Source organism: Ramularia collo-cygni (assembly GCF_900074925.1).
Source record: "Ramularia collo-cygni strain URUG2 genome assembly, contig: RCC_scaffold01, whole genome shotgun sequence".
Classification (NCBI taxonomy): Eukaryota; Fungi; Ascomycota; class Dothideomycetes; order Mycosphaerellales; family Mycosphaerellaceae; genus Ramularia; species Ramularia collo-cygni.
In genome coordinates this window covers 4,362,051-4,388,011 of record NW_019716255.1, presented here as the reverse complement: position 1 = coordinate 4,388,011, position 25,961 = coordinate 4,362,051, and the positions used below count along the sequence as shown (strand labels likewise).

General features: G+C 52.7%; 10 protein-coding genes; 3 read left to right on the top strand and 7 right to left on the bottom strand.

Moving 5' to 3' along the window:
• Positions 1-2,285: 2,285 nt before the first annotated feature.
• On the top strand, positions 2,286-4,318 carry RCC_01436 (related to DBF4-regulatory subunit for Cdc7p protein kinase; the record flags this gene model as incomplete). XM_023766713.1 has 2 exons in its annotated part: positions 2,286-4,160; positions 4,214-4,318. 2 exons carry the CDS (start codon positions 2,286-2,288, stop codon positions 4,316-4,318), a joined length of 1,980 nt encoding a protein of 659 aa, XP_023622481.1.
• Positions 4,319-4,894: 576 nt separating this feature from the next.
• Positions 4,895-5,354, top strand: RCC_01435 (probable Ubiquitin-like protein ATG12; the record flags this gene model as incomplete). XM_023766712.1 has 3 exons in its annotated part: positions 4,895-4,979; positions 5,039-5,238; positions 5,295-5,354. The coding sequence occupies 3 exons, from the start codon at positions 4,895-4,897 to the stop codon at positions 5,352-5,354; spliced, it is 345 nt and encodes a 114-aa protein (XP_023622480.1).
• Positions 5,355-5,377: 23 nt separating this feature from the next.
• Positions 5,378-6,196, bottom strand: RCC_01434 (probable 3-methyl-2-oxobutanoate hydroxymethyltransferase; the record flags this gene model as incomplete). Its single annotated transcript, XM_023766711.1, has 1 exon — positions 5,378-6,196. One exon carries the CDS (start codon positions 6,194-6,196, stop codon positions 5,378-5,380), a length of 819 nt encoding a protein of 272 aa, XP_023622479.1.
• Positions 6,197-7,114: 918 nt separating this feature from the next.
• RCC_01433 (probable ribosomal protein S6 kinase 2 beta) lies at positions 7,115-8,864 on the bottom strand (the record flags this gene model as incomplete). XM_023766710.1 has 2 exons in its annotated part: positions 7,115-8,537; positions 8,590-8,864. The coding sequence occupies 2 exons, from the start codon at positions 8,862-8,864 to the stop codon at positions 7,115-7,117; spliced, it is 1,698 nt and encodes a 565-aa protein (XP_023622478.1).
• Positions 8,865-10,465: 1,601 nt separating this feature from the next.
• On the bottom strand, positions 10,466-11,452 carry RCC_01432 (probable UBC8-E2 ubiquitin-conjugating enzyme; the record flags this gene model as incomplete). XM_023766709.1 has 7 exons in its annotated part: positions 10,466-10,608; positions 10,663-10,844; positions 10,901-11,015; positions 11,070-11,102; positions 11,249-11,289; positions 11,344-11,354; positions 11,420-11,452. 7 exons carry the CDS (start codon positions 11,450-11,452, stop codon positions 10,466-10,468), a joined length of 558 nt encoding a protein of 185 aa, XP_023622477.1.
• An 898-nt stretch (positions 11,453-12,350) lies between these two features.
• On the bottom strand, positions 12,351-13,530 carry RCC_01431 (uncharacterized protein; the record flags this gene model as incomplete). XM_023766708.1 has 3 exons in its annotated part: positions 12,351-12,589; positions 12,646-13,303; positions 13,354-13,530. 3 exons carry the CDS (start codon positions 13,528-13,530, stop codon positions 12,351-12,353), a joined length of 1,074 nt encoding a protein of 357 aa, XP_023622476.1.
• A 350-nt stretch (positions 13,531-13,880) lies between these two features.
• RCC_01430 (probable PRE9-20S proteasome subunit Y13 (alpha3)) lies at positions 13,881-14,746 on the bottom strand (the record flags this gene model as incomplete). XM_023766707.1 has 3 exons in its annotated part: positions 13,881-14,427; positions 14,486-14,674; positions 14,727-14,746. 3 exons carry the CDS (start codon positions 14,744-14,746, stop codon positions 13,881-13,883), a joined length of 756 nt encoding a protein of 251 aa, XP_023622475.1.
• Positions 14,747-15,019: 273 nt separating this feature from the next.
• RCC_01429 (related to FF domain protein) lies at positions 15,020-16,777 on the top strand (the record flags this gene model as incomplete). The annotated part of the gene is made up of 1 exon (XM_023766706.1): positions 15,020-16,777. One exon carries the CDS (start codon positions 15,020-15,022, stop codon positions 16,775-16,777), a length of 1,758 nt encoding a protein of 585 aa, XP_023622474.1.
• A 1,358-nt stretch (positions 16,778-18,135) lies between these two features.
• On the bottom strand, positions 18,136-20,294 carry RCC_12059 (uncharacterized protein; the record flags this gene model as incomplete). XM_023766705.1 has 2 exons in its annotated part: positions 18,136-19,784; positions 19,847-20,294. 2 exons carry the CDS (start codon positions 20,292-20,294, stop codon positions 18,136-18,138), a joined length of 2,097 nt encoding a protein of 698 aa, XP_023622473.1.
• A 2,456-nt stretch (positions 20,295-22,750) lies between these two features.
• On the bottom strand, positions 22,751-24,676 carry RCC_01427 (uncharacterized protein; the record flags this gene model as incomplete). XM_023766704.1 has 5 exons in its annotated part: positions 22,751-23,663; positions 23,731-23,933; positions 23,994-24,015; positions 24,068-24,224; positions 24,505-24,676. 5 exons carry the CDS (start codon positions 24,674-24,676, stop codon positions 22,751-22,753), a joined length of 1,467 nt encoding a protein of 488 aa, XP_023622472.1.
• Positions 24,677-25,961: the final 1,285 nt, after the last annotated feature.

Genomic DNA, 25,961 nt, shown 5'->3' with positions numbered 1-25,961 from the left:
AAGCTAGGCAAGGGTGTGAATCCATAAGCGCTTGTCCCTGCGACACCAAGGGGCCGACGGAATCAACCAACGGTAATAATCGCCAGTGACCACGTACGTCGTTGACGAAGCTCAGTCTGAGTTTCATTTATCTCATACAGTGGTTATTGCTCGGTCCAGCAGCTATGACGAAGGAGTAAAAATGACCGACTGGAGGACGAATGCCGGTCTGCGYTTGATCATCCAATGTCAAGGCGAGGGGAAGGAGAATGGAACCACCGACGACGTAACTGGTCCCGCGCCAAGCACGATATCAGACATCCCGACCATTCATTTATTCGAGCTGGTTGGCTCCCTAACAGGAAGCGTCTCCTGCTCATTCATGCTGGGAATATCCCTGAAACGTCCATTGTGGAGACCTGAGAGTAGGGTGTGCATTTTCGACCTGGAAGGTGAAGCAATGCCATGTCTTTGAGGTGACCAAAATTCGTCATGGGCACATGGAGGAAAGCTTACCACGACTTCGCGGATGCCGCACTGAAATGCCCAATCTGAAAGCCATGGAGTCGGGATCTGGAATCCATGCAGGTGGTCAGGGGGCCGCGGATTCCGAACTGAGGCCTCCGTCGCTGGCCGATGTCGTGATAGACAGGGCCTGCTAATATTAGAGGCGAAATGACGATGAAATGCTTGCAGTAGACCGCTGCCTTCGCCTTACGCCAGCACACCAGTCTTGGGATTCGGCATATAGATCTTATGGATTACTGATCCGCGGGACCATACCATCCCTGTGGTGCGTGGCATCGGCTGGCAGGCATCCCATACCCTGAGCTCCTGAACGGGCAGTGCTCTTCTTTTCAATTGAAGCCGAGAGTTTTCACTGCAAATTCGTGATCAGCTGGCATTTCACACATGTCACATGAGCTACTTACGCTGAGAAATCACGGAACGACTAGCACTGGGTTACAGAAGATTGATGAGACGAAGAGGCTCGTCGGAGAACCGTGGTCCTGGGCATCGGGTCATGCCGGTCGCTGGCGGGGAATTGTGGCTCTAAGTAAGGCTGTACTCAAGGTTTTACGGCTCGCGACTCGCGACTCTGGGCGACGACGTGAGGTTACTTCTGCCAGGACTACGACTGCAGCGAGACCAAAGCCGTTAATATGCCATTTGCATGTGAACTTGGGAGCTGCGAATCGACAGGAGAACTGGGTTCGTGGGTGGCAAAAAGAGCGACACGTCTCTCTAGTGACAAGCGGCGACTCGCTCCTCGGTCATTGCAGCTGAATTCAGGAGGTATCACTGACGTCTTGGCTCAATGTCAATGCGTAGATGTCCTGTGCTGTGTGCTGTTGTGATGGGTGTAGATAGGATATGGTACATTTTGCTTGCGCGAAGTTGAGACTGACACATGAGGTATTCTTGGCGAGTCTAGCACCGTTGAACTTAGTTTCGACATTGATGTTCACTGGCCGAGGCGTGTGGAAGAAACAGTATCTGAAGGAGTGCAGTTGGTTCTTGGAAGACAACAGTCCAAGCTGAAAGTGGCCTGTGCTTCTACTTGTTCAAAAGGAGTGAGAGCGCTGGCGATATGAAGGACTCGTTCCACGGTTGTATCTCCTGCATCTCATGTACCAAAACCAGTATGGCATGATGCTCCATTCTCAAGCTGGTTAATTAATGCCTTCCCTTGGTCCTCTCACTTTTAGGAGTGGCTGGTCTCTTGCAGAAGGTGAATTGAGCATAAGGAAGAGTGAGGGACTAATGCACGACGATGTGATGAGAATAGTACTTGTCCAGCCACTATGCAGCATGAAGTCAGTGGAGCTTCAAGGTCGCAACAATTGAAGGTGAACGTGGAAGCTATTGCGCTGTCAACTTGCTCAGAACAGCGAGATGAATGCGTCAGTGATACTGGCAAAGCAATGTTACAGCCATCCGCGAGAATTCCGTCGGCCTCTATTCACAACGGCAATGTTGTTGTGGAGGAAAGAAGGAGTTTCCATTGTTATGGCTCGAATTGCGAAGCGCGCTAGGGATCTTCCCAGCCAACAAATCGATACACATCAACAACCACAAACTCGACCACCCTCTCGCTCCCGGCTACACAATACGAGCATTCAGCAGCACGCTCACTCTCTGTGTGCTGACCGCTGCTGATTGTTCTGACTCTGCAATACTCCTGTCCAGTACAAACCTGCAACATGTACGCGTCTTGAGAAAGCGCGTCGCTTCCCCGCCAACCGTCGACATCTCTGCGCGCAGACTACGATCCCGACACCTCTACTAGCACGCCAAACGGCAACATGGCGAGCAGACGAGCCCCACTGGCCGATGTGCCCRATGCCGTTAATTCACCCTTCCGCACCGCCCCAGCCGCTGGCGGAAAGCGAACACGAACCCAAGCTGGCGATCAAAGAGAGGTCGTGCATGGTCAACCGCCGAGCAAGAAGCATATTGTTGAGATCCAGGGCGAAGAAGATGAGAACACAGACCCACGTAGAAGGAGTGGTGTGCCTGCAACAACATGCGACAAATTCGAAGAGCCCTTCGCAAAGCGAAGTCAGTCCACACAGCCCACTGCCTTTGAGAAGAAGCTCGCGTCTGTTAGGGAAAAGAAGCCAGCAACCTCTCAGCAGCGTGTCGAACGTCCGCAGAAACAGGATGGAAGCAATCTGGAGTCCATCCGCCAATGGCAGAGGCATTATAGACGCCAATTTCCGCAATTCGTCTTTTACTTCGAGAGCGTAGCGGACGATGTACGCGCCAAATCGATGCGCTCGATTGCGCATCTTGGAGCGCGAGAAGAGAAGTTCTTCTCCAAAGCCGTGACCCACGTCGTCACCACGCGATCTATCCCTCCGGAGCGTACAAGCACCAGCCCAGACGAGACGAAGTACGAGGCCGCCCCAACCAAGTCTGTGCAGCCGACGTCCACTTCCACCCAAGACCAGCGGCGGACGACAAACCTCTTGGACGCCCATCTGCAGCGTCGTTCTCAGAACACCGTGGCTTCGGTCCAACCAAGTGTCGAGAGTCGTCGCCCAGCACCACACTCAGCCGATATCTTGACAAAGGCACGCGCTTTGGGAATCAAGATCTGGGCGCTCGAAAAGCTGCACCGGGTCCTCGATACCATTCTCGATGCCGATGCGGGTGACAATGTCATTGAGAGTCGTCCTGCTGCCACTGGCACGCGGGCAACCTCTAGAAACACACATGACGCCGATCTGGAGCAACTCCTTCGCCATGAGAAGGTCAATGGCCCAACCGACCGTGATATGACTGTTGCGACTCAAGACATGACGACTCTCCGTGGTTATTACATCTACATCCACGACATGGACGAGAAATCAAAGCCAGTGATGGTCCGTGACTACCCCAAGACCGCCTCTAAGGAAGATGGTAAATGGCCGCAGTTCCGACTCTCCGCTGCTGGCCGCTGCCCCTTTGTTGAAGATCCTGCCCATACCAAGAGGCTCCAACAGCAGGGCAGAGCGTCTACGCAGGCATTCACGGAGTCAGCACAGCGCAAGACAAGAGCAGGTGGTACCTCTCTGGCTGCACCTTCTCAACTTTTAGGTGAGCGCGATTCAAACCTTCGTCGATCGCCTCGAAAGCTTGCCCAGCCCAAGCATGAGTCCGCAAAGCCGCTCGATCCTCCCAGAGCACTGCCATCGATGCGACACTCGTCTACCGATCTCATGCCGCCGCTCTACGGCAGCGCGCAGGCGATTCTACGTGGTCCGCCGCGTATGGTAGGCGGAGAACCCGTTGCATCAGGCATACAGCACTCTAATGTGACATCTGCCATCCGATCTCAAGCCATCTCATCCGCAGCAATCTCATCCACAGCTCCAGGCATTGGAATGCGAGCAGGAGATACAAAAGAGATGCTTTCATTGAAGCGCAAAGTTTTCGCATCGAAAGGCACCCCTATGCCTACGTCATACGCGAACGATGTGCGCGGTGCTATCAACAACGATGACAGCGGTCCACCCCCGCGAGCTGCAAAGCGCAAGGCACAAGAGACTCTTGGCGTTGTTATTGAAGGCGATGAAGCTGGAGATCACCTGTCCAGATCCAAGGCAGCTGCCCCGAAACGAAAGAAGGTCGTTGAGAAGGAAGCCAAGCCTGGATATTGTGAGAACTGTCGTGACAAGTTCGACGACTTTGACGATGTAAGTTTCTCTTCTCTCCGCCACGAAACAGCCAGAACTGACATCCATCACAGCACATCGCCACGCGCAAGCATCGCAAGTTTGCAATGACGAACGACAACTGGAGGGACCTCGACGCTCTGTTGGGGCTGCTCAAGCGTCCACACAAGAAGCATTGATTGATTATWTCCGTTGCGATAGCATTCATCTTGATTGGCGAAGGCAGCTGCATCTTCATTGGCATATCTTTCTTGGTGGAAGCGTAGCATTGCGCACTTTTGTTTGACCTACTGTTTGGCATGATTTTGCATCGTGTCTGGACAGCATGCATAGCGAGGCGCTCGGATGGGGAAGACGCGTAAATGCGCGACGACAGGCTTTGGGCTTTACGAAGGTTGTTCAAGACTATATCTGTATCGAGCATGAAATCGACGGCCTGACCGTCTAATGCGCGATGTATGCATTCATGAATGCATTTCAAAATTCAAACTTTTGGCTCATGAAAGGGTCGCTGTTCGTGACCTTGACTTTTACCTTACTTTGGGCTGAGGTGTGAAGCGGATTTGCACATGCATCGAAGCGATCCTACCTTAAGCTGCCTTTTATATTCTTTACACTTTCTGTACCAACAACAACAGCCTGCCCTGTCAACGAATCAGATTAATCGCACCTAGCAAGCTCAAATGTCTACGTCGCCGACTTCCGCGTCGCCAGATGTAGAGGAAGATGATGGGGGCGCCGATCTACCATTAACGATGGCCGCCTCAGTCGTCCTCGAACATCTACCAAAAGATGCCCATGAAGCCCTGGAGACAGCAGGAGAGCTCGAGYAAGCCAAAGGTATGCTTCACTCTAAATCATGGACTGTTGATCACTACCTTAGACTTACTTCTTTGCAGTCACCATCAGGCTCTCGCCGTTGCCCAATACACCACAGTTAAAACAACCGCGGTTCAAATGTTCGAGCAATCAGCGTTTCGAGTACATTGTTCGGTTTCTGCGGCGGAAGCTGGGTCTCAAAGACCACGAGTCTGTGTTCTGCTACGTGAATTCTGTCTTTGCGCCGGGTCTTGATGAAGGAGTTGGGAATCTGTGGAGAGTATGCACCTCAGTCATATCTGCTTCACGATGATTGAGTGGCTAACACGTAAACAGTGCTTCAAGACGGGAGAAGAGTTGGTGGTGTCGTACAGCGTCACTCAAGCATTTGGTTGAGAGGGCGTCGCGCTCTGGGGTGACTACCTTCTACCTGGACTGTCCCCTCCAACGTTGCCAACAAGCCTCTCGAACTCGGCGAGCTCCTCCTCCTTCATGGCATAAGTATGCTCCAGCGCGGGATAAGTCCTGTTCTTCACCTCATCCCTGTATGCTTCAATCGCACGACTCGCCTCGCCCCAGACATCGCCAAACTTCTTCACGAACTTGGGAACTTTCCTGCCCGGGGGAAAGTTGCCTAACATGTCAACCTGCACCAGCACCTGACCCGAGCAGCCACTTCCAGCACCAATCCCAATTGTCGGAATGCGAAGCCTTTCAGTGATGAGCGTGGCTACCCTCTCTGGCACGGCTTCCACCACCGTCGCGAAAGCTCCCGCTCCCTGCACTGCTTTGGCGTCCTGCAAAACCTTCAACGCACCACCTGCAGACTTTCCCTGAACGCGAAACCCACCAAGAGCATTTTGTCTCTGAGGCGTCAAACCAATGTGAGCAAGAACTGGGATACCCGCCGTGGTGATCTTGGCAATAGTCGGAGCCATTTCACTTCCTCCCTCGAGCTTGATCGCATGCACATGCCCCTCCTTGACCATACGAATCRCGGACTGTAGAGCTTGTTCCGGGCACACTTCATAGCTTCCCATGGGTAGATCCCCTACAATGAATGAAGCAGCAGCTCCTCTTGCAACGCTTCGACAGTGTAGTATCATCTCTTCCATTACGATGCTGCTCGTGTCATCCAGCCCCATGGCCACCATAGCCAAGCTATCTCCAACTAATATCACATCCATGCCTGCATGCTCGGCAACATGCGCGCTGGGAAAGTCGTGGGCGGTGATCATCGTGATTGGTTCCCGGCGATTGTATAATTCTCGTACAGTCTGGAGAGTTGTCTTCTTGCGGGTCGTAGCAGCTCCAATGGGTGAATGTGACGWATGCCTCACTCTCGGAGCAGAGTCTGGATTGTTTCCATAACGAACCGCTCTTACTGCCCTAGCAGAGCCTACGAAACAAGTTGATGACAAGGTCGAGATCTGTGGAATGGAAGCTGGACATCTTCTCGTCAAGGCACGCGACATGTTGAAGGTCGTCGGTCTGGGGCTCTGATCAGGCTTCGGCGTTGAGAGGTGGAGTGTAGTGATTCTTGCAGCAAACAAAATGAAGATATGCGATGCTGAGCCATGGTTTATCACAAAACAGCGGATGGCCAGAGACGTGGAATCTCGGTAWACACAATTCTACAGCGTAACTCTCATCAGATGAGGCATGGAGGACATGCCTTTTCCTCGGTCTTGCTTGTGCCGACATCGGTACTTAGGTATGCCCTGGAAACTACACTTCATCCCGGGAACATTTACAAAGGCAGAAAAGAGTAATTACATATTGCTATTGATGCAAACGATTAAATATTGAGATCAAATTAACAGACTATGTACCTATAACACATTGCACCAGACCTTACATGTGATCATGCAAATGAACAAAATGCCGCTCTCATTGCTGCCACCCAGTGCGCCCAAATGCGCCCTCACTACTTTCCCGTCTCTCGTTGATTATGACTCGCATCAGCTACTGAGCTTTGGCACCGCAAGCTTGAGAGTGGTCCTGAGGCTCGGGATGGATTCTGGGTGGAATTGTGTGAGTCCGGACTTCATTCATCGTGTGTGTGCCCTGAAGGGTCGGGTCGACCGTACGGATTGCCCACTGCTGGACTTGGGTTGTCGTGTCATCGTGTTTTCCAGATCCGTCGTAGGCGTTCTTCAGCCATGACTTATTATTACTCGTGCGCCCTCCTTGCCGATTACACCTCGTTCTTTCTCCTTCCCCTTGGGACTTCTATCTCGACCCTTCTTCCGACTCAGGAAACCCAGCATGCCTGAAGGTCGCTCCGAACGGCGCTGCTCATCACTCGGTGCGACCATGCCTTGACTCTGATTCGCCATATCACTCCAGCTGCCTTCCTCGTTGAGCACGACTTGAACACCTCCGCCCATGGAGGTGCTCCGAGTCGATCCCCGAGGATGTTGTGACCTTGTGGCGTTGGGGGCTTTGTGAGTCGGCACGTTCGGCATCTGATCGTTGCGCACAGCTTGTGTCCTCGGTTGGTTTCTTGATCCTTGAGCCGGATCTTGATGCGGCGACGAAGTCGGGCCTGTCTGAAAGTCAAGTGTCGGAAGTGGTGGAGAGCCGCGGGCGGAGTGCCCGGAAGTGTTTGCGCTGCCCGGGGTCTGTGAGCGAGAATTTGGTATGGAACGTGCATGGGCCGTATGCGGCCGGGAGTAGTTTGGAGCTACTGGCGAACTTCTCTCGCTTTTCGTTGTGCGAGATTTCGAGGCCCCAGATGCGACTGCAGTCGGTACAGGGCTCCGATCGTTGGGCGCAATCGTGTAATTGAAGGGCTCGAACATCGTCTCAATCATGCGGTGCAGCTCGTCTGCTCGGATTTCCTGCTGCGTCGCATCGTCCCTCAGCTCAGCTCGTGGCTTTTGTTTCCGCGCTCGAGCCTCTAGAGGAGCTTCTTCCAGGAGAAGCTCCTCAAGATCGTAGGTGGCATCAAAATTAGTTTTCTCACTTGATGGACAGAACACCGGCTCAATCTCCTTGGCTTCCAGAGCTTCAAAGTCGATCTCCCTGAAGAAGGGGTTATCAGTAAAAGTCTCCCACCCTGCTGCACCTATGCGTAGATTCTTGTTCTTTTCCAGCAGCGAACTGATGGCGTGCAGACACGGCATTGAAACAGGCGGGGAAGTCACGGGGAATGGCGGATCTGCCTTCACGATGGATTGCGCCAGTGCATCATGATGATTCGCTTCGAAAGGCCGCTTGTTGTAGATGCACTCATAGAACAGCACGCCCAATGACCACCAGTCCGGTTCTGAGTAGTATCCTCGGCCGGTATAAACTTCGGGAGCAAGATAGGCGAGGGTGCCAGACTTGCTGGTCAGCGGCTTCCCAGGCGTGAGATCAGAGGCCACATTAAAATCAGCCAAATGCACGTGGCCTTCGGAGTCCAGCAGCACGTTGTCTGGTTTGACATCACGATGCACGATTCCCTGCTTGTGGATATATCGTAGAGCACAACCAAGCTGTGCAATCCAGAATCGAACGGCTTCCTCGGTGAAAGTCTTGCGCGATATGTGAAAGCGCAAGTCACCGCCGTTCATCAAATCAACCACAATGTAGCTGCATGGAGCTGTCAGTGAGAGCTGACTGCACCAAGATCGCATGTACTTACAGGTATTCCATGTCCTGGAAGCTGTAACGCAGATTGCACAAGAACGGGTGATTCAGATGCTCGAGCATCCTCCGCTCCCGTATGATGTTGCGCACGCTTTCCGACCGTACCACCTCATCCTTCCTGATGTATTTGAGTGCAAACGTCAAGCCGGTGTCCTTGCGTTCCACAATCCGAACCTTGCCAAATGCACCCTTGCCCACGACCCGTAGCAGGCGGAAGTGGTTGAGATTGACCTCATCCGTCAAGACGATGTTGGAGTTGGAGTTTCCCATGGCCAATGAGTAGCCGGCAGCTGTTGGATGGGATTGGATGGGACTTCGAGAGGCAGTACGCGCGCGGTGCTATCTCTGCATCGTGGGTGGGGATAAGGCCGTGCAATGGACTACAACTGCGAGTGCGGCAGCCGCGGGCGGGTTGCGTACTGCACACTCTGTTGTATCGTAGCGGTTTAATTCGCGGAAGTCAAAGAAGAAAGATCCTGGTCCGCCACGCACGAGGCTACCGTTTCACAGCGCGGCGGCTGGCCGCAATCGTGCAGGTGGAGGGCGCGAGGACCCGGTGTTCGGAACAGCGTGCGACTTCCACGTGCGGCGTCGGTGTTTGGAGTCTCGACGTTCGTGTTGCAGATGAGGGGCAGCAGGTAGGGCTGTGTGTTTGGTCAGAGGCAGGGCGGGGATGAAGATGAAGAGCTCATAGGCTGGCTGGTCCTAAGTTAGTGGGCGGAATGAGGACTGAGGAGCAGCGGTGTATGCTAGGATTTACATCTCCTGAGAAATCCCACTGGAACAAGAAACACAAACTTGCAGGACGCCACGGTGACTCGCCAGTGTCAGAGTTACTAAGGTACGCTACGACCAACGCGCGGTGTAATGAGATGCGGCCGGGAATGCTGTTCCACTTTGCGCGCTCGTCGAAAGGGAGATGCTACCTAGGTAGCCTTTCCGGACTTTACTGCGGCACGCGAACATCACCTCGCGAACCCTAACTACCTACTTGCACTCACCATCTTTGTGCAGAGAGACTAACCGCTCCAACGGCGGCGTCCCCTCAAGCTCAGGTGTAACACACCTTGGCCTTCGCCCTGGACACTTCGTTCCACGAAGCAAGACACAAACATGATGGCTGATCCTTCAACCACGTGGGCCGGGACGCCGCGAGACAGTCCAGACGAATGAGCGAGCACGTATGGCGACGCCATTCCGAAAATCGCCTTGGTCGGGATTCCAGAAGGCTTCGACAGAACCCAATTTTCAGCTCTGACTAACTGCATCTAATTTGGTGAGTAAAGATCATAATAAGCACTCTCTGCTTGCAGTCATGCCATCCGATAATTAGTGGGTGCACCAGTTTGACGGGCTTTGAGGAGTGGGTACGGGATTCCTGCAGTCGCACAGCCATGCACCATGTCTGACGTTTGTCTCAGTTACACGACGTGCACGGAATCTGCAATTTGGTATTGATGGGAAACGCCGAGACGGCCGACAGTGACGAGAAAGAAGTCATCTCGCGTATTCAACCACCTTCCCAATGCAGATGAGTATACAATGGCAATTGCAATGTTTGCGTGAATCGAAATCATATGCTCGAGGAGTCTGCTGATGTGCACTAGCCCCAAACAAGAGGGCTCGGCATTGCATGTATATTGCAGAACATATGTACATCCATGGATGTTTCGGACTTCGAGAATGAATAAAGCACCGCCTTTCGCCCGCACTCAATCCAAAGCTCATCCCAGACCGCAATTCGTGCGCCAGCTCACCGAAAACAACATCCTTAGCCTTGAACTCCGACGAGCCACGCCCTAACTCCGCATACCGACCACAGACGCCGTCTTGATCGATTGATAGAGACTTTATGAAGTGCATGACAGCACTCAAACCTCTTCCATGGTCCCTGCAGGCTCCTCGTCTTCTTCGTCGTCATCGTAGCTGCCCACGCTGCTCATCTCGTCGCTATCGTTTGAGTCGCCGCCAGCATCGTCTGCATTCTCCTTGGATGCGTACTTCGTGACGTACTCTGCGCAAAGGTCAGCCTTCATCATCGGCACAGACGGGAGCGACCATGGCGAACCTTTGACTTTTGATTCATAGCCCTTGGGCTCTCTCATCATCAATGCCGCTGCTTCTCCATTAAGCGGATCGGTGGGATTGGGATAACGTAATAATTGCGGAAGGAACACCTCGAAGATGTTGACCATGTCGTACATCGGCGACCAAGTTTGGTTGATGACATCGAGACAGACGCTTCCAGATCTGTGAAAACGTCAGTTATCAAACAGACCAGCCGTTGATGAAAGGGAGTGCAGTACAGCTCATCGATATTCGGGTGGAATATACGGTTGACAAACCCAATACTCGGGCTCTTATACGGGTACTGGTCGGGTAGCTCAACGTGGATTTTCCAGAGACCTCCCTCAAAAGGTGCTGCTCAGACGTCAGCCACACATGYGCCGCAAAGCTCTTGATATGCAGACTCACTCTCAGTAGGCCCCTTAAACCTCACGTAGAACTCTTGCCTGTATGGACATTTAGTACGTGATCTTTGCGCGAGGATCATGGCATGGCTGTGGCTAACACTGTCGAGACAGGTTAGTCAGCATGCAACGTGAGCGCAGCAAGCGGAGGGGGGAGATTGCAAGCACAGAGGGTTTTCGTACTATTATCATTGACCAGGGTCACCTCGTAGTCGCTCATCAGCCTGTGTGAAAGATTAGATGCCGCTCTGGTAACACGAAGCTTTGTTTCGGCTCACATCTTCATGACCTGCATAGGCGGTTAGCTCAAGTCTTGAAGGCCATGCTATGAATTCCCTGTCTGCCTTGACTTACATCCGTCTCGATTCTCCGTTTTGGACTGCTCATCTTGCCTCCAAGTCTTGGCTTGCTTCGGTGTGTCGTTCAGCCCCTTCCAATCGTTTCTCTGGGGACGACTGTTGATTTTGTGTCGCTAAAGGTTGATCGAAATGTCAAGAAAGCTGAGGTGTCAAGACAAAGGGTAGRTATTCTCGTAAAGTCGAATTGCAAGAGCTCTCGGCGGTTCAGGCAGGTAGGTCGTCGCTTTGTTCGGTCTCTGCCGCCGGGTTTCGAAGTGCTTTGACGCTCGAATGCGTGGTTCGTTCAATGGCGTCGGGAGGATGGCTAGGTGGATGTTCAAGTCAGATTCGTATCGGTAACCAGAGTCTTGATCGGGGAGAGTGTGTCGCAAGTGAAAGTCGGAAGTGTTTGCTAGAAGGGTGACCATCGACAGCTTGATGGTAGCATGATGAAGTCACGCGGGATGGCCGATGGCCGATGCCGATGCCGGGGTGTTGCAGATAGTGCACGATAACTAGTTAGGTAAAGTATCTCATGCATTCACCTTGTCCAGGTCGGATTCGCAATCAGGAACAAAGTCCTGGACTAATCGTATCTTTATCGCATCTACTACTGAAGCACAGACAACTCTCTCTTTCTTTCAACTGTCTGTTGTACATGAACGTGGCTCATATGAGCACGGCGGTTGAATGGTTTCAACAGGGGAGGGGTAATAATAGACTCTGATCAGATGCACTCTGAGAAGCTGGAGTCTCTGCCTTGTTGCTACTCGTTCAGAAATATCGCACCCAACAAGGAGCAGATGCCCCTATCCGGCTTCGATAGATCGAATTTATCAGAGAAGAGAAGGCGCAAGTTAAAAGAGAAAGCTCGTGATAGCAAACAACCTGATGTAAGGTACCCCCTAAAACCAAGCAAACCTAATGTCCGCCCGACTCCCTTGCCCTCATTCCTCGTCATAGTGTTCACCGAGCTCGAACTGTCCACCACTTCGAATCCACGCTCGAATGCGATCCTCTTCAAGGAACCCCACCTCCCTCCACCCAGCGACAAGGCGTTTGGCCCTGGTCAGCTTCCACTCATAGAATTTCTCCAGCCACTGCGCGTGCGCGTACTCCGTCCGGACCTTCGCATTCTTCAGCAACTTCTTCTCATTGTACAACACATCATCCTTGAACGCGCGGACTGTTACACATTGTCAGCAACATACCTTTTCCATCCTCGTGCATAGGCTTACTCACAGAAGTGCCGCTTGATGAGCAAATACTCCCCACATCGAAGCCCCAACGCTGCAGCAAGAACTCGCTCCGCTTTGTGTAGAGCGAACACATACCGATCGTCGCTCAAATCTGTGGGCTCGTCTTTGGTCGCGTAGAGAACATCACAGGACTGTAGTTTCGCCATCGCAAGATCATCCTCCCCCTCTTTGATGAAGGGCGCGTAATCGGTCATCGACACGGCGTTTGCGTAATCCTTATGATCAGGGATGGCAATGGCCGAGAGGAACGCTTCCTGCAGCCATGTGTAGATGCGACAGTGATGGTCTGGCGTTGCGTCTACGTTGTCATGAAGGTGTGGTGTTGGTTTGATGACGCGTGCCGTCTCACTGATGCACAACTCGGAAGCTAGGCGATTTAGCAATGGAGTGATGGGACCTTGAATGTAGAAGAAGCGGACGCGTGGATCTTTGGGCATGAGGAGCGCGAAAATTGCGATTGGGATGCCATCCGATCTTCCTTTGTGCTCGGCATCCTCGATATGCGCGGCATCTTCGAGAAGAATAAGGGACCCTGTCCTGCGAGGTTCGAGCTGGAACACCTCAAGAGGCTCGATGCGGAGGAGGTGATCGTCCTTTTCCAGGAAGGGATTCAGCTGGTCAAGGAGCCATTGTTTGATCATCTACGAGTCAACGTTAGCTTAAACTTGGTGCGCGGGTCCGATAGGCTCACTATGCATATGGCCACTGGGTTGCGTGCGGTCAGCACTACCACTGGGAAATCGTGCTTCCTCGCCGGCTTGAAAACGATGGATGGCAAGGCGGTCGCTCGAAGTGAATTGAGATCCACGCCTTTTGCGGAGCACGGTGATGGACTCGGCTTTGCTGCGGGTTGCGGTTGTTTCGCCATGGTCGACTGCTAAGCCTGTGTAGCAGATGGAGATGGTGGTGATGGTGATGATGCGAGAAATAAGATGAAGCTTGAGATTACTTGCCGTTGGTCGCGCATTCATTCACTTTAAAGAGGGAGGTTTGTGAGATCAGAACTTCGCATGACGGCGTTGCGAAGCTATCTCGATTCTTCAGTCAAGTGAAATGAGAAGGCCCATGCGCACGCACCTTCTCGTTCCTGTTCATTCTAACTCACGTTCTTTCCTCAGAATCACTCCTATGCACGAGCTTGTCGTGCAACTCCCAATCCTGCGCCTTGCTGTCATGCTGTCATGCATATTGTACAGTTCATTGCTCTATCGTCCACGTCTACGCATCTGGCTCCTCGGGCGCCTTCGCCAAACCGTGCTCCTTGAGCAGGGTGTCGATCTCATCGGCGGCCCACAAGTGGTGGTAGATGGTACCCTTCTCTGTCCTGCCCACCGTAGCAAACTCAATCTTCTCGCTTGACAGTTTGGTGCTGTCCATCGTCTTCGACAACACCTTGACAGCCAACTCGCATGCCTGCTTCAGATTGCAGTCCTCGTTGTAGTCCTGCTTGAGCAGAGACTGCGCGCTCGCATTGTTTGCGCCCACACTCGTTGCCTTCCAGCCAGTGTAGTTGCCGCTTGGGTTCGACTGGTAGAGCTGAAACTGGCGCTGGTTGTCCCAACCAGCGTAGATGAAGGAGACACCGAACGGCCGCAGACCACCATGCTGAGTGTATCCTTGCTTCAGATCGCATAGTCGCCGCACAAGCTGCTCGCAGGGGATATCGGCGTTGTATGTGAGGAGGTAGCGTTGGGCGGCCTGGCGGGCGTAGTTGATGAGGATGTTGGCGTCAGCGGTCATACCTGCAACAGCGCAAATCATGTTGCTGAACGGCGATGGTCAGCGTTTCGTCGTTCATACAAGCCCAATGCCACAATACGCACTCGTTCAAGATGTACAGCTTCTCAGCGCTTGTGTCCTGCTCCAACAGCTTGCTCGTCACTTTCCGCTCGGCTGCGAGAACGATGCCATCGTTTGCGAGGATTCCCAGGGCGGTTCCAGCGTGTGAAATGGCCTCTAGCGCGTACTCGACCTGGTAGAGGCGGCCTTCGGGTGAGAAGATGGTCGTGCGACTGCGGAGTATGTTAGCACGTCCTTCCTGACGTCGATGCTGGGGAGGCGTGCCTATCGTAGCGTCTCGACATGTCGGCGTTTGGGTGTGTGAGTTTGGATCAATTGCACGGATGAGGGTATTAGAAGCTATTCGGGATCTGGTGGGTGGCCGGGGTGGAAGATGGTTTGTATGATCAAAGGTGTTTCGGTGATGGATTGTGAAGTTGAAGTCGAAGGTAGAGAGCTCTCAGGCAACGGCGCGCCGACGCGGCAAGCAAGCTCTCGGTGGATTCTGGAGATTTTTTGGATCTTCACTACATTAACCATCATCTCATCCGCGACATGAGCAGAAGATCAACCTCGCGATGATGGAGTCACCCAACAAGAGACACAAGACAGCTTCGCCGGCATTGGATGCGCAGAACGACTTCGTTCCTTTAGCCGCACAGGACAACAAAGAAGCAGCATATGGCTATGGAGAAGCTTCAAATCAATCCTTTCAGGCACCACGAGAACCGCGCGGATTCTACCAAGGCCACCACGGTCATGCACGAGGTGGACATGGACCTCGTCATGTGGAAGATCGGCCCAAATCAAAGCATCTACTGCCGGGCTACGAGCCATGGATTCTGGTCAAGACGAAACTGCGACGACGCTTCGTGCACAACACCGAGACGAAGGAAAGCTTCTGGTTCATTCCCAAGGATGTCATGCCCGGCGTCATTGATTTCGACAGGTGGGAGGTGGAGCAGAAGGAAAAGGCTGCGAATGCGAAATGGGCAGAGGAGCAGCTCAAGGAAATGCGTGAGCAGAGCAAGGCCGTCGAAATCAACAAGGCGGCAGACGCAGAGGGAAGAAGTCGACGGCGGCGAAGTGAGAGTTTGCAGCGGGAAGATGAGGCGGCCATGCTGGCAGAATTAGCTGCTCAGGCCGAGCATGGAGAGGAGCATGACATTAAACAGGCTGTGCAGGCTGTGCAGCATACCGAAGCTGGCTATAATAGTGACAGCTCGTACGAAGAGGTTGAGGTGACAGATTCCGAGGGCGAAGAAGACGATCCCAATAAAGCCTCAAGTAGTGGAGATCGGGGGCAGCATGCCGAAGCTGGGCAAATGGATGTCCAGGAGGGAGGGGATGAAGCACCTGTGGAATTCGGCGAGGACGACATTGCCTGGCAACTGGAAGCGATGGGAGAAGATTATGGCCTAGATCCCGGTGAATATGGCGAGGGTGCCGATGGAGAATGGGATGAAGGTGCTGAAGGTCTACCTTTCACCGATGAGGATGCCGCAAACTTGTTCCGCGATCTCCTCGATGACTATCGCATTACCCCCTTCACGCCTTGGGATAAGGTTATCGCCGATGATACTGAGGCGAGCATTCTCAACGATGATCGATATACTGTGCTACCTAACATGCGGGCTCGAAAGGAGGTATTTGATGCGTGGGCAAAAGACAAAGCCGCACAGCTGAAGCAGGAACGAGCGGCGATGGAGAAGCAAGACCCCAGGATCCCATATCTCGCCTTCCTGCATGATAAAGCGACGCCCAAGCTATACTGGCCCGAGTTCAAGCGCAAGTTCAAGCGCGAGGCGGAGATGAACGATCGCAAGCTCAGCGACAAGGATCGAGAGAAGCTGTACCGTGACCACATCAACAGATTGAAGCTTCCAGAAAGTACGCGCAAGGCGGATCTCCAGAATTTGCTGAAGAGTGTCCCTCTCAAGGCTCTCAACCGCGACACTAGGATGGAGCTTCTACCGCAGCAGCTTCTCTCCCATCTTCACTACATTAGTTTGCCGGAGACGACGCGAGATGCGAWCGTCAACTCTCATATCAAGAACTTACAGGCTGCACCTGAAGACGGCGATATGACCGATGAACAGCGAATTAAAGATGAAAGACGACGCGAGGAAAGAAGTCGCCGTGAAAAGGCTTTAGCGGATCGTCAACGTCAGGTTGACGAAGAACGGCGTCGCGCAGAGAAGGACGAAGCCAGAGCTAGAAGAGAGTTGCAAGGAGAGGAGCGCGAGTTGCAGAAAGCCATGGCAGTCTCCAACCGGGGTTTGAAAGCGCAACTTCTCGCAAGCAATGACGGCGATCAAATGGATACCGATAACTGAATAACGAGTTTCAACAGACTTGCGAGTCACCGACTTAGCGCCATTTCTCTTCACCCTCTTCCACTTCCAATCTCTGCGTCCCCTCATTAATCTCCACGGTTCTATGGCCACCACTGCTATTAGCAGGAGTGCCAGCAGCGGAGCCGTGGCTTCTTTCCATCTATCTCCTTCAATCACAGCTCTGATGCCTAGAATCGCAATCACCAGCATCCACAGTTCGCCCATAACATACAATCCCACTGCCTTCGCCATTAGATGTCTCCCACGTCTTTACAATACGGCCCGTGAGCCGTGGCGTGGCTTGCAAATAAGTCTCGACAGCCATGGAAGGATTTATTGGATCCATATCATCAAGCTGGCTTTCCGCAAGACAACTGGCCCGAAGTCTCGCGAAAGAAGAAGCATGGTACAGGAGCGGATTCGCAGAATTTCCACTGTCTTGTTTGCCCAGTCCAAGCCTTGGGATTTGGACACTGGTCGGCGGTAAATGAAGAGGAAAGCAGAGACATGTCTTTTGCGAATTCGCTGTTGGTGAGTTTGATCCTGCACGATGATGTTGGCGCGTTTGGAGATTGTTCATTTCTCTTGCCCATTGGGGTATCGACATTGTCTTTGCGTTGTGGGAGAGATGGCGCGTTTGTATGGGGTGAGTTTTCTACTTGGATCGTATATCGGCGTCTTGAGTTCAGACGTCTGGGCATGAAGATCATGGCTATATATATTCATCGAAGAATGATGCTTTGTGCGTTGAGTACTCCCGTGGAGTGGCCACGGCATGGTACGCTGGGAGCAGCTTTTGTCGATGCGTGCATGGTTCAACGACGCTTTGCCTGGAGTATCGTGGTTCCGATTGGGGTAGGGATGAGTAGTGAGCGAAGTGAATGGCATCTGAAGAAGTCTACATAGAGCAAACTATCCCACCCCCTTACAATGTGGTCATGGGTACACTACAACAAAAGGGTTGTGCTGTATCTAGCTCGCTCTCCTAAGCTTTTACATACCAGCGATCCTTGAAAGTCGGGAGCAGGGAACCTTACTACCCCAGAACAGTCATGACGAAGCGCATCATGAGTGTGATATAATACCACACTGGTAGGATGTACCGTCATCTCGTGTCGTCTCATTCCTCGTAGTGAAAGACTACCCCAACCCTAACCCTGATCGGACCACTTTACAGGCAAATTCGATAGAATCACAAAGCACACAGAGCATTCAAACACAATCGTCTTGATTGCAGTGCACTACATACAAATACAAGTAGACTCTCCCATTCAAATTCCATATGTCCTGTCATGACCATAAAAGCCCACCACTTTCCTCATGATGAGCTTATTGGTGGTAGTAATAATTCATCTGTCCTATACAATCTCGCCATACATTGATACAGGTGAGACGGACATGGCCTCGGCGGAACAGCATGTCCGCTTTTTGCCTTCATTCTTCTCRAATGCGACTCTCGCATCTCGCGCCTGCCGCGTGTTCCTGCTGCGGACAAGCAGATCAGATGCATACTCTGCTGCATAAGATGGCGAGACGTTCACCTCATCAAGATCCATGCTCTCGTCATCAAGCGACTCTTCCAACAGATATCGAACTTCTTCTTGAAGTTCTGAGCGTCTGTGACCATGGGAGATGGGTCGTCCGCGCTTCTTACTGCTCTTCTCGGTATGGTGATGAGGAACAGAAGTGGCGGCGGGGGCATGTTTGGCGGATCTGCTATGACGATGAGGTGTGTGAAGCACCTTATCACTGATGGAGAAGTCGTTGATCTCCGGGCTTTCAACCAGATCCATATCGTCGTCAACGATAATTGGCTTGAGAGAAGTTCCAACATTCATCTCCTCTCTCAAAAGCTTGAGGGGTGGTAGTCTTGCATTGCGACACGTCGCCTGGCGAGCCAAACAGGCTCGCTGGGGCGCCATTGACGAAGTTGTTGACACCGACGAGATGCTTGATGATCGGGATGACCTGTCAGAAACCATTGACTCGGGGCTCGAGCCATATGAGGTAACACTCATCATCGACGGTCTTCTGCTCAGCGGGTAGCGAGAGTCAATAGCAGGGTGCATCGGCTGGAAGTCCATGCTGCACCTGCTGGAGTTCATCTGATCCGCGTATACCATCGCCGAGGACATGGCCGGCATTCGACCACCCAAAACGCTCACTGCAGGAGTGTTTGATGCGATCGAAGACGGAGTCATGTTTGGCGTCGGAAGCGGACCCATCCTCACCAATGCTGGTGTAGGAGGTCCCAATTCTGGAGTAGGTTCCAGAAATCGGGGCAAGATGGTCGACGGTGTGGGTGTGTTCTCATTTGACGTCGATTCCATTGGTGCAAGACTGAACATGCTGCTATGTGGTGCTGGTGTTGCCGGCATGGCTGGCATTAGAGACGCGAAGCCACTGCAGGGCGAAAGCTTGATCGCGGAGTTGATCTTGTTTTCGATGGTCGGCATATTGTCGAGCTGTGGTGTTAACAACGGAACGATGCGCTTCCAGGTGGAGCTTCCCGACTCAACGCCCGCACAGAAAACGGTCGGAGGGTTAGGGGTGTACCGAAGCACAATGTCTTGCCATTTCTCGAAGAGAGGTTTAGGAAGATGCAGATTCCAGTCGATCTTGGCGAGGAAGCTCCGTTCGTTTTGGTTGATTTCGCAGACGCTAAGACCTGACATCTTGCTCCATGCCTTGGCAGAGTAGTTGCGGTCCTGCAAATACTTCGACGCCAAGATGAGAGCTGCAAGAAACATGCGGCGTCCACACATGAGAACACGAGCAGCAGGGCAGTCGATGCTCTGCTCCATCGTGAAGTCAGTTCTGGGCACATGTGGCCTGATCAGGATCAAGTAGTAGAGCGCGACTTGGAGCGTCGAGTAACTTGTCCTGGATCTTTTCAGAGTCTCCTCGATGTACTTGCGCATCGGAAGAACTCCGCGTTCACCACCTTCGCTCTGGCAGAAGATGCTCGACAAGGGCCAGATGACCTCTACCATTTGGGTCGCAGAGTCTTTACCAAATTCAACCTTAGCAATCATTCAACACCAGAAAACATCAGTCGCATGTGCTTACCGACAAGGTTGTCGACAAAGTTGATCTTGCGATCACGCTGCCGTACAAGTGGTGGAGGTTTTTGAGCCTTTGAGTTTGAGCATCTTCGAGGATGCTGACGCTGCGGTGCTGGAACCGAAGTGACAGCTGCGTAGGTCGGACATGGGACGTTGGGCTTTAGTATGTTGTCAAGCACCGAACGTTTTTCGCCTTGTACGCCTGCAATCTGGGTTTGGTATTGCAGCTGCGCCTGCGCACAAAGTGTGTCGCGTTCTCTGGCATCTTCCGTCCGCGCACATCGGAAGTCGTCTGAAATCGAACTTGCGATGGAGCTCTGCGCCGAGAGAGTGTCTGAGAAGACGGAGACTTGGGATGACGACGCGGAAGACGCAATAGATGGTTCATATGGCCCACATATCCCCAGGGAGAGGCCATATCCGTCTAGGTGCTCGACCGGGTTGAAGGTCATCATGGGTCTCAAGATGTGATAGATGTATCCAGTAGATTAAAGCCGTTTGAGTTGTTGGTATCCAGTACGCCTTTCGGTGTTGAAAGACGTGAGTAATTAAAGACTTCACAAAGACATGTGTCGATGGAAGAAGAGGTATGTTGGTATGATGGTGTGTTGTTGTTCTGACTCCTTCCTAGTCAACGATCCAGTCAACGCTGATCACAGGCTACTTCAAATTGTGCTTGACGTCTCTTCCGTGCTTGTGTCCCGGTGTTGCTTTCGTTTCGGGTAATCGCGAAGCTCGAAAGGCTAGTTGTCGTTGTTCGTACAGCGGTATTCACCACTGGGAGACCTCGACGACGGTTTCGGTAGACTTGGTGGTGGCTGGACTGCTGACTGGAAGCTCGTTCTTGGGGATGGAAGGGCTCATGGTGACTTTTGGGAACGTGAAATGGGTAGTGAAGCGGTCGCTGGTTGCTTTGTTGTGCTCTCGTCGTTGCGTCGTTCGGAGCTGGAGGTCCGTGGAGGTAAAGTGAGTCGAACGATAGCAAGGAGCAGGGAAGTAGAAGWAGATGAAGAAGTGTCAAGGTGGGATATGAGTCGAGATGTGGCTCAGGATTGTCCGATGCTTTGGGCAGGCGGTGGCGTATCCGTCCTCGCCCAGTAGTCGAGAGGAAGTGTTTGGGCCAGTGTAGACCGTGGGTGTGCAATGTGAGATTAAAAGGTAAGTGTCATAAGGAAGGATGAGTGGTTATTGASTGGCGAGATGGCGAGAGGCGAACGACTAGAGTCAGGCTATGACTGGGTGTCCAGCACAAAGCAGGCTGCCGTCTGGGGTGTTGCTCRGGAGGCGAAGGAAATGCCGCGCTCGTTCACTCGCGCTTGCCGTTGCTGGTTGCAGATGATAATGAGGTAACAAGACAAGGCAGTTACTCCTTCGACATCGTCGCTGCCTCGCGAACAATAGGGGACATGATGATGGTGGGTTGCATACTGCCTGGAAGGAATAATTATAATGTGAGAGGAGGGGGACCTTCCACGCTCGCTCACAGCGCAGGTGGCCGGCATGACTCAACCCTCGAAGCTCGAAGCGGTATCGTAGCGGTTACAGCCGGGCGCCTTCGCCTTGTGAGAAACATCGCCACAATTTCACGAATCCGATTCGCCTCTTTGTGAACTGCGCCAGGCAGATGCGTTCTCAGGCGTTACCCTACCTCCTAGTTCTGCATTCGACACTTGTTCTGTCGTCATTTTTCATGCTTTGCTCTGGCCAAGGACTAGAGCCACCTTGTGTGCTGCGCGTTGTATGGCGGCTTCTGATGTTGAATGTGCCGCACGTTGCCTGCATATACACTACCACGTCCTTTCGACTGCAATCGGCCGCATGCGGACAGTAATAGAGAGCGAGCCACGATTTGCCACACTTTGCGATTTCTGCTACGTTCTTTGACCAGAAGTAGATGAGTTGTTCATTTCATTGCTGCGACGTGTTACGCGACGTCCAGGTCATCTTGCGACGCAGAATCTTTTTGACTTCCTTGAAGCCCCAGCCTCTGCCGCGCCATGCTGAGATAAATAAAGGCTGCGGACGGAGGTGTTGTTGTTCCCTGCAAGCTTGAGAGCCCGCTTACCTACCTTACCTTGCTTGTTAGAACTCACTTACCTACCTTGACTTCGAGAAACAACGYATGCAGCCACCCTGGGAGGTGCATTTGGCCCCGCACAATCGCCATGCAAACTTGCACGCAGCTGGAGATGTTTCCGCATCGCCTCAAAGGCGGTAAGGTACGTATCGGAAAAACAGAGCCCATTGCCAAGTCCGACCGCTCTGCAGTGTCTGCACGAGCGGAGTGCACACGCGGAGTGGCAAGAATCAGCGTTGTCGGCCTTGATGACACTTTTCCCTCCGTTAGCTCTCCCTCGAGAACACGAAGTTTTCTCATGACGGCAATTTTGCAGACCGTCAAAATGACTCCCATCACCCATGGCGAGACAATCCAAAAGAGGAAGTGCTACGCCGGAGCTTGAAGGAGCTGTGTAGCCTTGTATGAGACAAGGTCAGGTGTTGACGCTGAAATTTTCTCGACCGCCAGTTGTGCATTTGCCTTGCACAACCCACGAATGTCAGCCGACTGCCCAGCATTACCATTCGCCTCTAGCAGGAACCCGGCGCTTGAGCGACGTCAAACCCTCCTAGGAGTGACGAGCGAAACGTGACCTTGTCAGCGTCACAGCTGCGCTGGACGTGTCGTGAAAATCGTCTTAATTCTTGTATGTAAGAAGAGAGCATCTATCGTATTAAAGTGAATGTCGATTTTCGCGACCAAGACAGGGGCGCAATAAATAACATGATCGCTCACAAGAAAAGCTAGGTATATGCAATGCGAAGCAGCCAGAAGTTGCAAGCGTCCCGTCTTATTAGCCAGACAATAAACAGGGCGAAAGGGAGCAGTTCCAACGTCCATGACGCCGGACTACTCGCGGTTCTGCAGAAACGGGCACTCAAACGCTGACATATTGCTCATCTCCTCATGCGCAAGCCTCGTCTCTTCACTGTGAGGACCAGACGCTAAAGCATGATCAACAGGCAGAACCTCATGTCTAGCAGAATGAATCACTTCAGCAGGCTTATCAAGGTGCTCATCGACAACATCGTACACGCCACTCGCCTTTGACGCATCGTTGACTTCGCCTCGCCCAGCTGAAAGTGAGACCTCCTCGACATTTCCGATGACCGGTGATGAGAGATTAGATCGTTGCGCATCGGCGATTGACTGTCCTGTCTGTTCAAAGAGGATGTGATCAGACATGCTGGCTGGGACAGGAGCAGCAGCAACTGGCTGTATCACTTCTGGCGCATTCGACTTGGGCTCTTGGATCTGGACCTCCGCTGTGTAGGTTGTGGCCACTTCCACGATGGCGCAGGCTTCCGACTGCGAGGTTTGGTCTGGATGTCCCGAGTGGCCGGATGTCGCAGCACTGCCAGGCGTGGCAGGAACAGTGTCAACACCCTCCGTCTTAGACGAACTGGAATCGATCACCGATACGGTTGTACTACGGTCGAATATGGGACAGGAGAGCGGCTCTGTGCGTGACTCGGTGGAAGCGGGCATCTGTGCCGGTACTTCCCCTGGCRCTTCGGCCTCATTGTTGTGTTCAGGCGCCACTTGCTCATCGTTGTCGTCGAGCGCGGCTTCCAGATCCACCTTGCGATTTATAGCATCTTTTCTGACAACTCCTTGCGGTGCAATTTGGCGGAACATCTCTAGCGGATCCATCCATGTCTGGAGAGCTTGCAGCCGAATCTTCTCGTCGACATCCGCGACTGTGACGCCTTGAATGTCAATCAGGCCGCCATGAGCCTTGGCCGTGACCTTTTCTCCCTTGCTGTAGAACGTCAGCACATCGATCGACGATGCTGTACGACGTTGCGATGGGCGCGGGTGCCACCTACTTATTGAAGCCAATGTAATCGTTCTTCATGACACCCCAGTGGCGCCAGCGGAAAGAGACTCGAGGTGGACCGCTGTAGACTTCCAAAACCTCCCACGCAAAGGTAGGCATCATCCGCTTAAACGTCTTATGGCTGGAGTTGAAGTCTGAGTTCTCTGGGCTGTAGTACTCGTTCGGCGCGATGATTCCGTTATAGGTGCCCACCTGTCGTGAAACTCAGTCAGTATGTCCCGATGTAGAGGATATACTCGATGAAACACCGACTTTGATCATGTGCTCGGCAGTTCTGGAGATGTGTAAGCTAGCGATGCTTCAGATGAATGGGGAGCGATACGCACTGAGCCGGGCCTCCTCCCATTGCGAAGGAGTAGTTTGCATGGTCGATAGTCCGCCAATCTGATAGTCTGGGTTTGAAAGAGGCTTCCACTTCCCAGTTCTTCACAAGGTTCTCGACCAATTGTGGTAAGCTGCCCGCAGTGTGGTTCATCGTCTTGCCTGCACGCCACTGTTAGCTGGACTGAGTAGTCAAGCCAGGCATCATTCAAAGTAGAGGAACATGACTCTGAATATTTCTGGATCGGCATGCAGAGCAGGTAGTCGCAACGTTTGATCTATCAGGAAGAAAATGCTTCGTTGCGGTCTCAGCTCCATTTAGTGCGACGTGCAAATCGAGCATRGTGATTCGTAGTACCGTGAAGGTAGTGTCACGGTCGGCTGTAAGGATGGCACAGAATGGATCGAACGGGCTCTGAAGAATTGAAAAATTGTTGCTCACCCTCGGCCCAGACTTTGCGAGTCTTTGAGTAGTCCGGAGGTCGACCGTAACGCCACTGAACTCCTTCATCGTTGAAGACAGCATTTGGAGATGTGAGATAGTCTGGAATAGCAGGAGTCGGCTCAGCAATCTCAGGTTCGACTGATGTAGCTTCAAGCTCTTCGGTGGTCATGGTCGGGAGGAKTCGGCTGTGCGTGCAGGTATCTTGCAGGTGTTGGAAGTCCTAAAGTCGGGGGAGATTGAGGCAGAGTAGGGAAAAGGGCGCGAAAGAACAATCGAGAGAAGGTGACGGGTGAGGCTTTGTATGCCATTATTGACCACATCTAGCGAGCCTCGCGCATGCTGGGCACTTGGTCCACCCCCACGGAGCTAACGCGATACCATCGAGAAACAGGTTCCGTTGAATGATTCACTTTCACTGTTCTTTGGCTGCTCGCAGCTTTCAGCCCTGTAGATATCGTGTGCTACTCGAACGAGCGCAACCACATTCAGTGGACGTCCAGCACACCATGTCTGCTGGCGATCCTGAGTCCAGGCCCACGTCGACACGATTGCAAGCCACATGGCAAGTTTGACGAAATCCGACTGGGTATGTTTGAGTATCAAATCGATCCAACACTTACACCGTAGCGAGTCGAAGCATCTTCAGCCACCTTCAATAAGTAATCCCCTCCTTTTGGGTCCAATTTTTTGCGAAGCAGCTATACATTCCTGAGATTCGATGAGGGCGTATTCGGGCATGGCATAATCGGCAACGCAGAGGATTATTGTTCAGGCTCAAATCTTGTCATGCGGCAAAGTCGATTCAGCCGTGGAGATGTGGGCGTGTTCTTTGGTGTCACAAGCCAGAGCATTTCTGGAGGCGTGCTTCCAAGCGTACCGCACGCAGCTGGCGCATGGGCGAGCGATTGTGGCTTTTGACGTTGTTTCATTGAAACCGGGTTTGTGCTCCCAGAAACCATGTCAGATCGTGGAATCCACATGTTGCCCTGCCRCATGCGCCTCACGTCTGATGGATCTCATGTCGGAACATTATTCCAAATCAAGGTTGATCAACATTACGGCGCTGATATTGCGACGCTGTGGAGGGGCCGTTCGAGAAGCCATCTCCATTGCGTCGACCCAATCACTGGCTCTCAAGAGAATCGGGTGTTGTAGTCTCGTTCTCGGAACAGTGTCTGTTGAACTCGAGCGTTTCCAAAGCTGGGAATTGCCACGCTGTCAGCGTTGCGCGAGGATGCAAGATATTCTACGGGTGTCCTATGGTCCATTCGTCGCGAATCGACACAGATGTGCTACGCAGCAACCACGGTACTTCTGGAGGGACAAGGCCCAAAGGGAGGGTAAGCGCGTGCGTGAGCGACTGCAATCGGAGCCCTATATCGGGACGAAAACTGGCCCAGAACACAGTTAGCCGGTCGATGCCAACTCAGCCGGAGAGGAATCGCGTAAGACGT